The 19,049-nt window shown below is 37.5% G+C and overlaps 1 protein-coding gene across 6 annotated transcripts in view; it reads right to left on the reverse strand.

The window, feature by feature from the left end:
- DENND1A (DENN domain containing 1A) overlaps window positions 1-19,049 on the reverse strand; it is a 189,819-nt gene that overhangs the window by 147,852 nt on the left and 22,918 nt on the right. For all 6 annotated transcript variants that reach the window (XM_061476666.1, XM_061476663.1, XM_061476665.1 and 3 more), the window contains exon 3: window positions 9,361-9,404. In XM_061476666.1, the coding sequence (XP_061332650.1) occupies window positions 9,361-9,404 (44 nt within the window). The remainder of the gene's footprint in view (window positions 1-9,360; window positions 9,405-19,049) is intronic.

A 19,049-nucleotide genomic window follows, 5' to 3' on the forward strand; every position in this document is an offset into this window, starting at 1 on the left:
AACAGACTAATTCCTTCCTGCACTGGTTACCAAAGAGAATATTAGAGCATGTACTGAATTCTGTTAGTCATTCCATATCATAAATTCTCCATTAGTGACATCCTTAGCAGGAAATAAGCTACAGACTGAGAATCCTAACCAACAATACATAATTCCTGAGAAGTAATGAGAAAAACAGTTCCCTCATTCTATTGCACCTAAAAGAAAACAGAAGAACATGTTTAGAATTGTTACCTAAAAATTAAAATAAGACTGCTAAGAAAAATGGCATGGATATACCTACACAGTATTATCAAGCACCAAAAACTGATACAATTCATGGATTTGCCTTCTCACTAAAGTCTTTTAATAGCAATGACCAAGATCCTCCTTCCTGCTGAGAGAAGAACATGCTGCTGTGGAAGAGTCTTAAAGCTAGTCACTAATGAAGCTATTTACCAACTCAGTTACGCAGGTATTACCTGCTTCCTGTGGGTGAGGAAATAGAACAAACCAACTATCCCAAAGGGCTGACCAGCTTTTAAAATTCAGGAGTATTTGTCCCTCAGACAGGTATTCCCTCAGACAGGTCCCTCAAACCTGCATTCCCATCACAGCTACCTGAGAACTCTCTCAAGAAGGAAAAAATGATGATACACGGTAAGGACATCAGCACCCCAAGGGGAAGAACTTGGCAAAGACAAGAAGGAGTCAGTGATCACCTGAGACACCTGAAGGCTGTAAGAGGATACAGCTTTCAAATTCATCAGTATTTTCAGAACTTTTAGATTTTCAAATACAAGAATATGCTAGAGAATTACAATCAAAACCCTGAAAGCTACAAAAACACTCATTAGCAGTGGAAAGCAGTTTTTATTTGGAGAAAAGACAGTAGATAGGCCCAGAGATGACTGAACTTAGAAACTGAAGCCTTCCAAGTATAAAGCTAAGAAATTTGGACTTCCCTGGGTTAACACAGAAACATTTCCAACTTTTCTCCATAATATGTTATCAGTTCTATGCTGCTGCCCAGACACACATGAGAATTTGTGTATGTGAATATCAGTTATTGTCATCTATCAATCACAAACAAATCCTTCTTTTCAGGCTACTTTGCAACCACTCCTTTAAAATAAATTAAGAAAAGAATAGGGAATAATGCCTGCAAAGCAACTTGGAAAATTCAGTTCAGGCATCATGCAATCTAAATGCTTTGCACTATATATTTATGAAATTGTTCAGAAGTTATACCAAAACTAACAGCAAATATGCCAACAACGTGACGATGGCTGTGAGGAAACGCAGTACCAGGAAATCAAAATATGTAAGAAAGTCAAAATTCCAGTTATACACACTCTTATAGGCTGGTTTTGTTTTACAACTAAGCAAGGTATTAAAAAATACAAACCTTCTAGAACATGAATTCTATTATTTTGCTGTGTTATACTAAAACATGGAATTCAGTACATCTACCACTTACAGTGAACTCATGTGTTCACCAGTGCTCCTACACACATCTTCCACATCGTGTATTCTACAGGGCACTCCACCCCTACACTCTCTCCTCCACAGACGGCACAAGGTTTTCAGAACCATGCATCTGACTACAACTGAATACTTGTTATTACTGAAGAAACACCATCACCACCTGACTTCATGGGGAACAATATTTTGATATACAATCCCTCCTCCTGAGAAGAATGCACAGGTTATGTGATCTTGCAGTTCATCACCTGGGGGTGGGAGGTGTGGAGCTAATAAAAGGTCATGTCTACTTTAAAGTATGACACACACCAAGACTCTCTGGTTAGAAAAATCCCCAAAAGTTTTATTTCCACCCATATCACCTCAAACCCAAACTCTAGGAAGTCCCTCTGCTGTCAAGAGTAAGTCATGGAAATCTCCTGCCCCCTTGGAAATCAACACAAATGAAAGGACTACAATCTCCAGGAACTCCCTTTCACACCCTGTTCATGCACCAGCACCTGAATACAGGAACATAAACCGGTCCATTTCAGTAACAAAGCACAAGGTGTTTTGGCTGTTTTGATGCTCTTTTACATGCCACAGAATGCTCTCAAATAACATATATATATATATATTTTATTTATATATTATTATTTATATATATTGTATATATATTATTTATATATTATATATTATATATATATTATATATATATTGTATATATATTATTTATATATATACACACACACACGCTTTAATTTCCCACTTGCTTTTTGTCTTTACAGCACATCCAGTACAGCTTTGGCTTCTTTAGCACCTTTTTTAATGTACTGGGGTATGGGCAGCCAAGTCACAAGAGCAAGAATCTGAAAAACTGTTTTCTCCTCTATGTGCTCGGGAAACTTCGAAGCATTAATGACTACTTTAGGAGCTACAAAACAAACATGCTCCTTACTTTGTTAAAAGAGTACAGCTACATTAAAGAAGCAACAGAAAACATGTTAAGGGGGAGGAAAGCTGCGAGGCAGCAGCATTATCAATGCTCATTTCGTAGCATAGTTTCCAGAATTGTCTTAGTCATCAGCTACTCAGATTTTTCAGCTGAATAACTAAGTCATCCCATCCGCTAAACTCTTGATTTAAAACTGATCTCTAGTCAGTCACCTGAGAAATGAACTGCTTTATGAATGTTCATACAAAGGCATGGCACACCTGAGACTGACACATTAACTCCAACCTGGATGACACACCACTTACCTGCTGACACTTACTGTAATCATGTTTCAAACTAAGTCCTACTGTTTGCAAAGGACAGTACATCCCAGTATTCCTGTACAAGCAAACATCAACATCATCAGCCACAGCGAGGAAGACCGCTACCTGCATTGAGATGTGTTGGCAGTGGTTTTACTATGCCTATACTCACCATGTGTTTAGGCCCTTGAATTTAATTTTATTTTTAAACAAACCAAAGATGTTTCTTATAAGATTCTACACAGTATTTTTGAAATTGTTTCTGAATTGGTTGGTAGCACCAGTACAGAACTGAATGGTTCAGGAGACTGAAGCAAGACAACTTTTAAAACTATTTGACAAGGACTGGCTTAATGAGCCAAAGCAGGATATTACCACACAAGCACCTCACATTTGGAAGAAACCCATCTTTTTACCTGAAGTGAATATTTTAGTTTTATCGATAAATTTAAACATAAGTGATAATGATTTCTCGCTTCAGGCCTGATCCCACAACCTTTACTCACACGAGTAGTCCCACAGGATTTCAATATGACTACCTCAAGGAACAAGGGTTGGCAGGACAGGTTTTCAATTATTCATATATTCACAGATTTTGAAGGCCAGAAGGGACCATTATGATCATCTGGTGTGACCTCTTGTGTAACAAAGGCCATACGATTGTATCCACTAATATCTGCACTGAGCTGAATAATTTGTGGTGAAATCAGATTGTGTTTATCGAACTTCCAAAACTGATTCCAATTTTACATGAAAGAAAACTGAAATTGTATAGGAAGTGGCTTGAACCCAATTATTCCTCTATTTCTATTCAGAATCTTTCCAGCTCCGGACACCAGTTTTTGACATGGCTTTCACACAAAGACCTCAGGGTCCAACATCACCTCAGGTATTCTCAGGCCAAAATCAAGTCACTTCCTGGACTCCTTCAAAAGATCAACTGGCCATTAATTACTATTTGTTTTCTGTACTTTTACCACTGCTGCCCTGCACCAGGATTCCTGAAACAGAGATATCATAGCTGGAAAAACATTCAATTAATGATGCAACAAGCTGAGGAAAGAGAGTCTCCAACCTCAGCTCTTCCAGAGACAGGAGCAAATGGAGTAGCTACTTTGAGCACTAGCTTAAAGACAAAGAAGAGAAAGAAATAGTTTTGAGTACTTTCTCACTGCACATGCCTTAGACTTCAGGACTAACTTTTTACAGGGATACTTACAGAGACTCACTATTTTGCTCTGCACAAACCCACTGTAGTGATTTTTGCAGCCAGTCACCAAGTAGCAGTAAAACACACAAAAATAAAGAAACCTAGAACGCTATGATGCTACGTGAAATTCTGCGCAGATCTGATGGATTACTAGAAACAGCTATTCTTAGACTGTTGAATATATACTCTGGCTGACTTCTCTCATCATAAAAATACTTTACTATAACCCTTAGATTTACTAACTTCAATTCTAAAATGGAACTTCAATGAAAAGATTATGTCAAGGGTTCTATTAAGATGGAAATCTTTTCATGTATTCCTCAAAGTTTGCAACTCTTGTAATAGACTTAGAACAAGGATAGTAGACACTAGTACATACACAAAGACATTAGATTTGAAGAGGTTCTGCAATTAAATTATACTAGAGAAGCAAATGAAAGGCATAAATAGAAATATGTATACTGACCTCTCACGTACCTGGTCTAAAGAAAATATAATGAAAAAGCAGCTTGTAATGTACACAAGGATGATAGAATAAGAGAGAGTAAACAAGGAATGGCTATTTTCTTCACTTCCTATATTAAAGGATATACAACTGGTCTAGAAAAATACTCTGAATTCAGAAAACACTCTGCTGTACAAAGCCCACGGTTTAGTCCCACCCACTATCTCTCAGGACTTGAGCCAAAGAACCCAGCTTTGTCCTCATGGGGTAAGTTGCCTCCAGAACGGTTCAGTGAAACAGCAGCTGTACTATCTGCACATGAAGTATAAGGTGATCTCCTTACACATTACACAGAGTGCTCGCCTCCCCCATACAAAGGTTTCCATTCACACTACCTAGTCAATAGGGGTCACTGTACGAGGAAACTGTTTATAATTGTCCTACATTAAGTTTTATTAGGCTTTCACTTTAAATGCCTCCCTCTATGAAAGCAGTATGATGGCTCTATACAAACTGGGAGTATCAAATGCTTCAGAAGTATCAAATACTTCATATATTTACTGTTTACACTGCCTTGGATTTACTATAAAGTGCCTTTCAGAACACTACAACTGCTTTTCTAGATTTTCTAAATGACTTAACTTTTCCAATGCAACTTCTTCATCTACTTTTGAACGGACAGCTATTATGTTAAATTACTTGAGACCAGTTTTATCATGCAGTGTATGCAACCTGCAACGCAAAAACTTTATACTAAGAATACTATGTGCAATTTGGAAATATCAAAATGGGTAACAATCAGCCCTGTTTAAGCAACTAAGTCTGCTTAGCACAGAAGGATTTTGCAAGATAGGGGGTTTATGGTTCATTTATGGCCAGCACTGCATAAATACTCTCCAATCACACAACTCTTACAATGACAAAAGAAAGGGTGCTTTTTATTTTTCCCTGTGTGCAGTGTTTCTACAATGCTCACAGACTTTGTACAAGACAGACCATTAGTTTCTATATAAAGACTGCCATAAAAGTTTTATAGTTTATCTATAAATGTACAAAGATTGCTGGTTTCATTATAAACTTGGTCTCAATGCCAGTGGAAAGAAAAATTACCAGCAGAATAGAAGTAGCAATCTGCATAAGTACCAGCTTGCAAGCATGCAGACCTCAGTCATTCTTGTAGTAATTAACTGATATATACAATAGTTCATCAAATTATAGAGGAGCCATCATACCCACTTGAAGCAGCTCACAAATGGGAACTATCACATCAGTTTTTCTTTCCCTTCCAGATGAGCTATAAAGATTAAACCAGCAAGGAACTGAACGATGTACTACCCAAAAAAAACATGATAAAAATAAATTGCATTTTACAAAGTCGTGTAATTCCTGCCACACTTCTCACTAATTGTTTGACTGTTTTCATATATTTATACATCAACTCTCTGCTGAAACACTGTTCCTGAGAAAAGTTCATATATCTACAACAAACTTCCTCATATTAAAATGAGCCTAGGATAGCTATTAATCTTGGGATTCATCTTCAAAGCAGTGGAGAGCCAAAATTCATACAGTAGTAAGGGTAAAGCAACTTGTCCATAGGTTGGTGTTTATAATATTCCAATAGCAGAGAATTTCACCTACAAAAACAGAACTTCATTACTACAGCTTTATTACAAACCCAAACCAGCAAATGTGGTAATACACAAGGATTTTCCTTTTAGACTGTTGACTATTTTTTTTAAAGGATACTTCCATCCACAGTGACTGCATTTTATAAAGAATAACTGAGAGCTCTCATCTGTTTCGAATTGTGAGACCACTGCTAAAAAGCTAGCACTGAAAAACTGCTGTTTGTAATGCCAACAATTACTGTATTTCATGTTAGGTACAATCACATATACATAAACACACATTTTATTCTTAAAAGCTATTATAAAACCCCCTAACAAGTTAATATGCTCTTATATTTAAAAATGTATATCTCCAGATTACTTCAGCCCCCCTCCTGCCATTCAAAAAAGCCCCCTAGTTTTAACCATTTCAAGTGGCCTGGAGCAATCATTAGCATTTTCTTCCCTTAGAAAGGCTCCTAAGATACCTTGTCTATGACGTTTTCTATAAAATATTCTGTTATACAGTTATTTAACAGATTTAAACCATAGATGTCATTGTGGTCTGAACATGTCAAAGATAACTTGAGGGAAAAAAATCAGGACATGCAGAATTCACTCTGTCAGTAATTACAATCAAAATTCCTACAATGTGGCTAGCCTGCTCATTACTTCCTTACTTTGTATCAAACCCCTTATTTACATTTCAGATTACATTTTTCATGAAACAGTAAGATCTATCAGAGCTGAGAGGACTGAAATAATGAGGGAGAAATATTTTAATAAAATGTGTTGGGTCTGCATTACTTCCGTGTCAGAAAGAAAGGTTTCTTCTGTAGCGATGGATCATTTATTCTGTCTCTAAATGAGAAGCAAAAGATGAAACTGATGAACTTTTACTGCCCATTTGTCTTTAGCAGACAATTAAGACAGAAGATCAAAATGGATTATCATACCACGCAGACAACTGGCCCAACAGTAATACATCTCCGGGACCACAGATTTGTAACTCTCTTTTATCGCTCCCCTTTCTTCTTACTCCTTTTTCCTCTCTAAAGGCAATGCTAGCTTTGTGGCTCAAGGGGAGCCAAAAGGCTGGTCATCATTATTCAGTCACAGATGTCAATCTAACCTCCCTTTTTTCTCAGTTTCTAAAGCAGTGAGGCACAATAATTTGTGACAGATTCTTTTACTGTAAGGTACAAAGAACACACAGAATAAAACATCTAGCAGCAGCGAGGGTCTCTGATCAGATGTGCTGGTACATGGGAAATACAGTGTATGTAAAAACAAGCACTGATAGTTTAGATGAATAAAAAAAAACTTGAGGTGGGTTTTTTTTCCCCTTCCTCTCCCCCCTTACTAATAACTCCTTTACCTTGTGTTGATTTAACTCAAATATTCCTTATGGATTAAATCATAAATGTTTGATTGCTCGAAACAATTTTTGCCTGCACTAACATGCATATCATAGCTCTCTTTTGCATACAGAATACACACAGAAAAATCCAGGGTTTCAAAGTATCTTTATTTGCAGTGCCTGAGCACTTCCAAAACTTTTCCCTTAAAATAAAAGCCCAATAAACCAGAATTTTTAGGAAATAAACCTATGACTGATTTGCAGCCTTGACATTTCTCAGAGTCCTGCATTAATCAGGAAAAAACACGGCTGTAGCTCTTCCTTTCTGTATTTTTTTTTCCCTCTGGCTCACCTGAATATTCATAAGTGATTTTCAAATCTGCATCTGTCAACTCCGGACACGTTCTTTTAGAGAACATATAGCTGCTATTAACACAGAAAATACTCCTTCTATGCATCAAGGGGGAAATGTTTGTAAAATCTACACTAAGTTTGAGAAGTTTGGCTTCCTTTCTTTTGCTTTCCTTTAAGTTTCCATGTGCAAAAGATGTGATGATTTAAAAATCCATGCCCACAAACACACTACTGTGTATTTTGTGGGGCTTGACTACAACTGGGTGAACATCTTAAGAATTAAATATGAGCCTGTGGCTCCTCTCAGTTTGATTCAGTCTTGCATATTCATAGCACTATTACACAAGTCCAATCATTTGTTGCAGAAGGAAAAAGACCGTTATGAATTTTTTTAAGTCGATTTCATGTACAAGACTCTCCTGTAATACCTTGATTATGGGCACAGTTGACTGGAGCAGCTCTGGAGGACCACCAGTTCACATATGACTAATATGACACGCTATAATGCGCTGACAAGTAGTTGGTCTATAGTGTAAATACAAACTATGGGACCTATTTATTCACAAATTACTGACCAACAGTGGCAATAAGGATGTAGTCCCCCCAGAGTTTAGTTCCATACCACACTGCATGGGTAAAAGAAGTCCTAATAATAAACTACAGTGAAAAGCAGTCAGGTAGTTGAACAGCTGCTTTGAAAACAGATATTATTACTACTACAAAAGCAGCCAGAAGCCCTGGTCAAGGTCCCAGTGCATAGAGTGATTAGAGCCAAAGATGAAAACACTTGTTCTGGCCCTGATGAGCTATCACTTCTAATAGCTTGTTTAATGCTTTAGTCTAAATGCCACAAAAATTCGTATTACACAATGAGAGGGAAAGGATCTGAAATAAAACAGCTCTCCTGACCCTAACTCATTGACTGAGGCAAAATTTGGTTCTATTAAATAGTTACACAATGCCATAACTTCAGTACCTCCCAGAAATAAAGGTGCAAGAATCAGCTTGTGCCCCCAGCCCCAATGTAGAGTCACCCCAACCACTAACAACAGCACTTACAGGCAGCACAGTAATAATCCCCTCTCCCTAATCTCTGTCCCCTGGCCCAATCTGCATCTAATGAGACACAGTAAAATAGAAGGTAACTTCAAGCTGCTGATTTCAAAGACAGCTAGAAAACCTGTGAAAAATCCCAGATTCAATCTGTGTATAAGCTAAATGATAAATACCTGTGTGCTCTACCTGCATATTCGGATCTCTAAACCATCTTTGTCAAGCAGACTAGAGACTGCATGATCAGGCAAGACTTTTTAGAATGTGCTGCAATGCCAGGTGCCCAGTTAAATATAGCTATAAACCTTTCAGACAATGAAGTGAGCACTGCCAAATGAACTGCAGGCTGTGGCACCTAAAGGCAAAAAGTGAAATTTATTAATCAATTTTCCTTCCCGCTCTCATGTTCGCTTGTAAAACCCAGATTGTAAAACAATCTTATGAGCTCCAAAATTCTTCCCTTCTCTGCTTTACATGTAAAAATGTTTTTATCCTTCTGCTCCTAATTACAGCTTCTTTTTCTTTCTAAGAATGCATTTATCTCTTTCAGTAAAAAGAGCAGCAATAATATGTTGAACAACCCTGAAATAAATTTTGTCATGTAAAAAATTAATTACGCATTCCAAACCTGGTCACTGTAGCCCTCTGGGAATTGCCTCCGCACCTCAGGATCTGTAAATAATTGACAGATAATATTAATTGGCTTTGGATTAGTGAGCAAGCAGAGAATCACACATTAATATTTGATCAGAAGATGATAGCAACCCTGGCAGGGGATCCAAGGAGGGCAGCTGAGGCTGCTGTGTTGATAAGAGCAGGGAAGGACTTTTCAAGGCTCTCCCTTTACCCTCCTCCAGAAAGACAAAAACTGCACATAAAGCATACACACAGAACACACGAAACCACAAATATACATGTGTATGTTTGCATGTACACACAGACATATAAATATATCATTATAGATACGTTATCTTATAAGAGATGTCCTGGTGCTACACTGAACTTTAGGCAGTTACCTTGTACAATATCTTTCTGGCTGCAATTTGCCAGTGAGGCTTGTCACCAGAAAATGGTTACCAAATGCACTTAGATTTTTGGTTTAATTGGATAAGTACTTTTGCCAGCTACAAACACTGTGTTGGTTAACATTGGTAGTTTCCAGTGATACCAGATTATAAATCTCTCAGAATTACTTTATAGAAATGCTAAGATGCGCTCCCCTGAAAACAAAAGTACTTATCCTAAAATCGAAAGAGGTAATTAACAGAGCCCTGGAACCTCTGTCATCAGGCAAGCAAACATTAAATGCTTCAGATTAGCAAGCATTCAAGACTGATGCAGCCTCCTTATTCCTTTGGCTGTCAGAATAAATAACATGGTAGTATTCCCTGAGAAGTTACCTTAAATTTAATTAGAGATGTTCATAAAACAACAGAGTATCATCATCGAAATTATTTATACGACAACCGATTTAAAGCGGAACTCTTCAAAGCCATCCATTTTTCAAAGGAATACAGCTGAGAAGGCCAGACTCCATTCCACAAATGACTTTTTTTAATTACAAAACCCAAACCACACAACAATCACACAAGAGTTCAGAATGAAGTGCAATGCATGGAAAAACCAGCTGGTGTCCTGAACAGCTTCTACCCTTTGTGTGCTCAGACAGGTCCAGTTGTCCATGCTTGGCTCACTGGATACACTGTTTTCACAAATTCTGATCGTTATTTAGGGAGTGAGGTTGCATACCCCACCTCTGCTGCTCAATTACTGCTGTACTTTGCTGTAGCTAAGGCTTGAAGGGAAAAAGAGTCATTTTCAGGCCATACACACCTTACACTGTTATTTCAGACTAGTTCCACCCTACATTTCTCATCAGCAAAGCTTGTTTTAGTGATCAATTAGTTGATGAGCAATTCCATTGCTACCAGATGCACGCTTTTTATTAAGGTCTGTTCTTTTCACATTAGAAATACAGTAAAACCATACATTTGTAAGTTTCTGAACTTAACTTTTCCCAGACAATCAGATACTTAGTTTTAACATTCCGCCATTATACACAAAGACATACATAATATATCAAAAGTTACATAGGTGTACCAGCAAACCCTCTACTTTAATGCAACAAAGTAGTAATGCAAAGCGAGGGATCACCTTTTAAAGCTTTTGCTTCAAAATTCTTAAATCTCTATGCAGGTAAGCGTGCTAAGCAGTGTCCAAACACGCAAACCAGTCTGGATAGTGGAATTAACAACTAACTGGACAATAGTGTTTCCTATTTCACCAAAGCAGGCACAGTATCAGTGGTAAGATGAAAGTATGCAACACCTATCATGATGCATGTTCTTAAGTATTTTTAGAATTATCTGCTTGAGGCCAAGCTTTCAGGATTTCACATAAAAAGAGCAATCAAGGAAAGAAGTTTACAAATCCAAGTACATATTACTTTAGAAATCTGCAATGATGCCTGACACACAACACTGACATTCCCCACCTCTATGCTTTCTATTGACCATCTACTTTCAAGGTTAATATAAATATACATACACAAACTGAAATACACAGAACTTTATCATTTACCATTTTTTAAGGAAATGAGGAACTAAATCAGCACAGAATTTTACTTTGCTATTAGATAGTCTTTTTTATATCTCTTAACTAGTACCATTCCACTTTTGCTTGTCTATTGATCTCCATCATAAAGGATAAATTATTTCTACCTCTCTAAAATTAGACAATAAAACATACACAGTAAGAAGACAGGAGAGAATGTGCTGGATGGTTGCTGTGCTCTGCAGACTTCGAGCAACTGAAGCAGTTATGGTTGCTTTCAAGACCAAGCAACTGATGAACACCTGAATCTGGGCTTTGGTGAATTGATATCCTCACGCAGACAGCATATTTCACCCAACAGATTAAATAGTGCCATAGTGCAATTTAGGAAAAGATGTGATTAGAGTCCCCACTTGAGTCAGTTTCTATAGGTTCCAGATGAACGTGTTCTGAAAGCACACAGTCTACAATTACATTTTCATCCAAAAAATGGCGCTCGGTGTTATGATACATTCAGAAGCCAAACTGCCTTTAATATACAGTTTGGATATACAGTTTGTATACAGTCTGCTTTTGATGACACATCTCGTAACAGCATCAGAATAGCTAATCCATATAACCTGGAACCCTACAGTTAAGAAAACCACCTTTAAATCGTGCCTAGCAGCCACCTGTTCACACTTCCTCATGTTTTTACAAGTACTTTATATTTGCCGTTGCATCAGCTCCATCACTTCAGCTTTTAAACGGTCTGGGAATATTTACTAAACTTTTGGTATCTTTATTTGGAAAACACTACACAACGGAAAAAGAAACTGCATCACATCTTGTTATAGCTTCATCACTTTACCCATTCTTCACTGTTAACCTATGTTCATTTGAAAGGTGTTTTCAACTACGCTTACCTACATATATTCACAATTATATTTAAATTCTCTGTGGCCACTACATGAAGAGCCAGGAAGCTGGAGCACCCTCACTAAACCAAGAATCACAGAAACAGAGGAAATACAAGAGGGGAGCTCTGCCAAGCACTCAGAATTCAGCTTTAAGCAGCACCACTACTATCAGTAAAACATACTCCCGCACTCATACAAAATACTTGGTAAAGACATGAACATAACTGACTGTCAACTCTGCCTATAAAACTAAAGTAGCTTGAAAACTTCAAACACTTTTACTAACAGTAATTTGTTTTGCACACTGCCTGCAAACAGCTGTAGCTCCACAGTTCCTACAGATGGTAAGAAACCCTTTGCAGTTTCTTACTGTCTCAAAACACAGTGAATGCTGTCATTCTACGTACTTAACAGCTTTTCTAATGAAATTATCTTCAAATATTTTCCTACTTTGATATTCCATAGGCAAAGTAAATATGTAAAATACATTTTTCAAGTTCAGGAGAGTGGAATCTATGTGCTGACATAAGGAAAGGACAAGACCAAAATCCTACCCAATCTCTTGGGTTGTTACAGTGAAGAACAGAGCTTGAAGGTTTCCAGAGCACCAGTCACCTATAAAGTCATAAAGCATTAAAAGCTCAGCCGAGGTCAGCGAAAGGCGACACTGCAAACCGACAAACAAAGTGAAAGTTAACAACAAAGATGAAACCATGAATTATGAAGCTCCCGTGAATTATGGAGCTGCTTCTCAAACTAAACTTTTCCCAACCCCAAAACATGAACTCAGGTTGTGCTACAGGTTGAACTTGTATGTTGATCGTAACTTAGTATCTCCTGTTCATCTTTCATTACATCTGATTCTGCAGTTTCAGCTCCCAAAGATGACAAGATATGCAGTTTCTGCCGAAAGCAAGCACCAACAAACTTCTCCAGAAAATAACCATGTATTAATGTTGATAGCACCAGTAATTGTAAGTTACAAGTGTAAAGCAGAAAGTATGCAAACAACAGCTTTCCAAAACAAAGCTAAAACACACCATCTTATCTGCAATCTCCACATCTTGTACAGGCACAAGTCCAGTACATACACAGCACAAATTACAATTAAACTGCTGGTGCTAAGACAGCCAATTTTATTCCTAATGCTTACACTCAGTTTTAAAAAGCTTTCAAACCAATGGCATGTCATATAAATTTCCTAAGATTCATGAGTGACTTCACTGAAGTCAGAGTGGGTTCACTTACCAACCTAGCACTTCATCACAGTGGATCCACTTCCCAGTGGATACAGCTCCATACAGAGCAGCTGCTGCCCACAAGGCCTGGGCTGGCCAAAGGCCTGGAGATTCACTAGCCCTTATGGCTCACGACCAACAGCCTGTTCTAGGGAGGGCCAGTGAGGAAAAACACATATAAAAGGGATCACATGGTTGTTTTGAAGCAGTTTCCTTTGCAACTATTTTAAGAGGTGGTTTTGAGGGAAACTACTGAACTCCTTATTCTATGAACAATATGTGAAATCTTTGTAACTGATCATGTATTTTATTCTGAAGAGAGGTAAGAGAAGATAATGCTGTTTCTCAGTGATACAAGAGTAAAACTCTTGGGTATTGTCACAGTGGCATTTTGACTCCTTGCCATGCATTTACAGACTAACAACAAATGGATAAAACAAACCATTGATTCCACACTGGGTGAATACAGTTTCCACTGCTAACGCATTTAGTTCTTCCCTCTAGTAGCAGAGATTCTACCTCACATCTACACACATTATGTAGAGCACTGTAGTGATTACTCAACCATATTCAAGTTATTACTGTTAGTATTTTACTAAAGATGTGAAAGTTTCCAAGTCCTGAAAGCTGTTACTGCCTCTCCCTACAGAAACTTGTTCAACAAAAAGCCAAATACAGAAGAATAGTGAAATTAGCTGTGAACTGTATAATCCCATTGTTCAATTTCATGGCATTTAAGACACTACCTTCCCCTCCTCACAAGTCTAGATGTTAATCCATGCTGTAACCTGATTTAATTTTCCAGATGACAGGATGGGAACATGCTACAATGGCATATTAGTGTAACTATGCTGCTCTTTCAACTTTTCTTACATCATAAATTGAAGAGTTTTGCTTTTAAAAGAGGCATGCTTAATTACTTCTAAAAATAGAGCAACTCACACTGGTCTGTATTTGAAGTGTATGGAATTATAAAACAAGGAACGTTCTTCCAAAAAATTACCAGAAAATCCTTCCCAGAGTAAACTCCACAAACCAATAGGTACCAACCTGCTTCTTCTGATAAAAGCCGGCCATTTAATCCACACTGGCTACAAATCATTCGGGTATACTAATCCCAAATTGAAAAATACAGTGAAAATTACTTAATTTTTCCTCTTTAACTAAATGATTTACCTTAGTCATTTCTTTTAAGCCTTTATAGCTGCAATCCATCTAAATGAAATGGAATTCCATTCAGAGCAACTTCTGCAGCACAACTAAAAAGTAATGTAAACTTCTTTCCAAACCTCTGCAAACTCCTTGATGTCCTGTATTCAGTACAGCCGCACACTTTTGCTGGCCCTAAACTGCTGCAGATTTGGCATGCAGAGAACATCAAGGAATGGGGCAGGAGGGGGAGGAGGGGAAAAAGGATGAGGGGGGTGGGGAGTGGAGAAAATGGAAAATGTGGGAGAGAAAAAAAACCTACACACACAAGAAGACAGACAAGAAACCTCGGAACAAGGTCTGGCACAAAATACGTATGGAATAACATTTTCATTTCTCTGGATGTGAAGATTTAAGACTTGAAGTTTTCTTCTTAAAGTACTCCACTTTCTAAAAGTGTGCAAGTCAGAAAACAACCAAGATACAACAGAAACTTCTGTATCTTAAAAACTGTATTAAAAAAAAAAAACACTAAGAAGTCATACACAAAAAGCCCCTGCCAGCACCACAATGCATGCAACTGAAGTTACCCCAAAATATCAATATGCTCAGTCAGCATACATAGCAGTTCAATATTCAAAACCACAGCCCACAACATGTGAATAGTATGCATTGAAACTATTCACCTAGCAGTTCACATTCCCAACAAATATTACATTTCTAGGATACAGTCCACATCGTTTTGACAAGTTAGGCACAGCTAAGTGGACACTGACTCACCATTCTCAGTTACTGAAGTTTTTGTGAATGACGCAGAATCAGCTGAGTGAATCTGCAAATACAGATGCTGTTCAAATGAGCCCATCGACAATAAAAACCAGACCTGCAACTTTGCTTCTCTCTCTCAACAGAGCATTTGGAAGTCTGCCCTGCAAGTGGCAAAAGCCTCACTGGTAATATGAAAATGCTTTTCATAAGAGTTTAATCTAGAAACAGAATCTAAGATTTGCAACTCGCACAAAATGCTGTTCAGAGTTCGGTAAAGTGATCCAAACGCAGGGAAGACTGAGAGCAAAGGCAACATAAAACATACATCATAGAAAACAGGAAGGAAGGGAGAAAACCAGAACAGATTAAGCAAGTCACTATGATTTTCATAACGGTTTTTGTATTATTAACACATCAAGAGCCAGAGGGTCAGTGAGGAGCAAAGCTTTCCTAGACAGCTTGCAGCAATATACATATGTATTTTAAAAACCCTTCCAAAATAAGGCAGATTAAGCTATATATCTTACTTATCTTTTCACTTAAGGCTATATACAGTTCTCTAGAATAAAGAGATATGCAGAAATAATACAATACCCTTCACAATACAGGAATGGGAAAAAGTCAAAGTCGCCCTTATGGGCTGGGTTCCCAACTGACCTCCTCACAGCAGTTTCCCGATGCATGCTTTAGTCCACCAGCAGCTTTATGACCCGTTCAGAGTAAACCTTAAGTATGAGCTTGCTTCTAACATCCAAACTAACCTTTCACCTACAGGAGTCTTGGTTAAACTCATTTTACAATCCTGCTAAAAAACTGAAGTACAGTAAGTGCAAAACAGGAGCAACACTCCTTGGGTAAAACAACAGCAAAAACAGTCATTGCCTTCTACAGAAAGAAGAGGTTACTTTAGTTTCCTCTTAGCAACTACTCATCAGTTATTTGGTGTCATGTCAAGGTGTTGAACCACCCAGCTTGCCACTTAAAAGGCATTTATCATCACACGGGCATTCCACTACGCAAAAGCAGTAGAGTTAAAAATGGTATTTCCAGTTTCCTCTGGCACAGTTCCAACTTTGAAATAATCTGGTTTTGGTCTCAATACCATTTGAAGAGCTAAAGTTTCATAAAATAAACAGATGACGGAGATCTAAAACCACAAAAACCCAATCACTGAAGTCAGCTCTGATCTCAATGTTAGTACAGACATAACCACAAGAAACTGAAGAGTCAGTTCAGTTTATATTTTATTTCAAATCTCTTCTGCAGTGTGAAGTCAGTCATCTCTCTCCCAAGGAACAAGATTAGTTCCCCCTCCCACAGCATTAAGTTGTTATAGGAGCAGATGAAGTAGCAGTGGATTGAACAAAAGGCACGTGTCACAAGTCAAGATCTGATAAATGGTAAGTAAAAGGATATCAGAAAAGTTATGCATCAGACTACTTAGGACCTTTTTACAAGGTCACATGTTCCATCCTGAACTGCTATTATTTAGATTCTCACATGGAATGGTGCCAGGTTTGACCAAAACTTTACCAATTCTTTTAATGGAAGTTGTGAAATGGTTGTGCTGCAAGCACAGGGTGCTCAATATATGGAATATGGTTGGGGAATTGCCTCTATGTTAATTCCTTTAGCCCTTTTGTTTCATCCACACCAAGAAATCAGTTTTTAAAAGTCAGCTGTATAAGAGTAGAGATTAAATTCTCTTCTAGTAACATTATAAACTGCAAGAATAAGGAGACATTAGAAAGAATAAGGTGTCTTCAGTGATCAGAAAACCCACTATTATTTCTTTACAAACAGGAGTAGACAACTTTCAGTCCAAATGACTTCTTAAACTGATGATACTGACATAACTAAAGCTAGAACTATAAAAAGAGGGTGCACAGGACAGAGCCAAGGCTAAAATAACAGAGATCATAAGCAGAAGACAAAAAACTACTTAATTCAAGTCTTGTATGTTACACAGCTCTCCTACCTTCATTTGAGGTCGTCAGATCCTGTCCATGCAACAATTAATTACTTTGGTGAGACCTCAAGTCCACATGAAATCACGGCTGATGAATCTTTTGAGTTTGGTTTACTACGCACTTACAGGGATATTTCTCTTCATAACCATCTGCTCTTCAAACAACCCAGAAATTTAGTATTACGGAAAACCTAAGGCAAACTCCAGGAGCCCTGCAAGGAGCAAATTTTGACTGGATAATGGTATTAATTCTTCCCCCTCCTCCGTAATTTTAGTCAGCAAATTACACAGCAGTTAAAACGTGCAAAAAGTACAATGAGGGAACATCCCACTTCAGTGGGCAAGAAATCCACAAAGCCTGGTTTACAGAATTAAATACAAAGTGTCTCGAAACATTTTACAGGCTGCCTGTAATAACTGTACAAAAGAGTTTAAACGTGGAAGCTGAACAGAAACAGCCACTTTAAGGAAGCTTTTGGGGGTTTAATATTTTTTAAAATATATATGTGTTTGATCAGTATAATTTTTTTCTCATAATCTTTTCACCACTCTATAAATTTAATAGAGATACATTTTCAAGTGCTCAGGCCATGAATACTGAATTTGTTTCTCTCCTGCCTCTTTGCATTTATATTTGAGACAGCAGAGTTGCCTGGTGACAGCCTCTTCACTTCAACAGCAGCTGGCAAGCCCTTCTTGGCCTGCAAATATGAAAGAAACAGTTAACTAATATTTCATTGCTACGATTTAAATGTGACAATCTGGAAATGCCAATGCCACACAGGGTAGGACTTACAAGATGAGATTGCTCAAGTCTCAGAAGCAACAGAGGTAGAAAAATAAAACAAACCTCCATCACATGTAGCTAGTATGCAACAAAAATGACCCCAGAGTTAGTGCATCACCCAGAGCTTAACAATACGAGACACAAGCGGTGACTGTGTAAATCTGCCAATTTCACTTCTATTTCCAGAATGCAAATTTCTCAAGTTACTCAAGATAAGACCAAAGCAACCAGAGTTTTGACATTTTTACAAGAAACAGTCACCCCCTTTAATATTTACAAGACACGTATTTCAAATTGCTTATGTATGCCTATCTGCTTTCCCGAGATTACTGCTTCTGCTGAAGGCTCACTTATACGTAGCCTAAAACAATTTCTCTAAGCTCATTTTTTACAGCAAAAATAAAAGATTCATATTTGGTAAAATTAGTGTTTATTGCCAACCTAACTCATACCTAACACTAGGATATGAATAAGCACCTTCATTCAAAAAAAAAAATCCTTCTTCAATTAATTTTAAGATAAATTTTTTACACACTGTCACGTTTTCTACTTTCCTGTGTCAACCCGATCATTTTTAATGCTGTTTGTTGTTTTGAAGAAAGCCAGGAATAACATTTCAATGTCATATTGCTTTTTAGAAATACTAGATTACAAGGAGCTCATTTAAAACCACAACGTGGCCATGGCAATCACTCAACTACATTATGAAACCTAACGAAAACAAAATCGTATTTTCCAACATAGCGCCAGGTTTTCATTGCTAGAAAACACTTTCAGTTTTAGAAACATTTTCCAAACAGCTTTATTTTCACCACTTTTGTCTTTCATTTTAATGCTATTAATGCCATTTTAATTTGCTAATAACCTGTTTTCCATGTACTACAGAACACTTTGCAATCATCTAACTTTTTTTTTATCTCTTTCCAGAATTCGCCAATCATAATAAATTCAGAC

This window comes from Pezoporus flaviventris, unplaced genomic scaffold (genome assembly GCF_033815535.1).
Source record: "Pezoporus flaviventris isolate CSIRO_AGI_PZ_B2104156 unplaced genomic scaffold, CSIRO_AGI_Pfla_v1 ptg000097l, whole genome shotgun sequence".
Classification (NCBI taxonomy): Eukaryota; Metazoa; Chordata; class Aves; order Psittaciformes; family Psittacidae; genus Pezoporus; species Pezoporus flaviventris.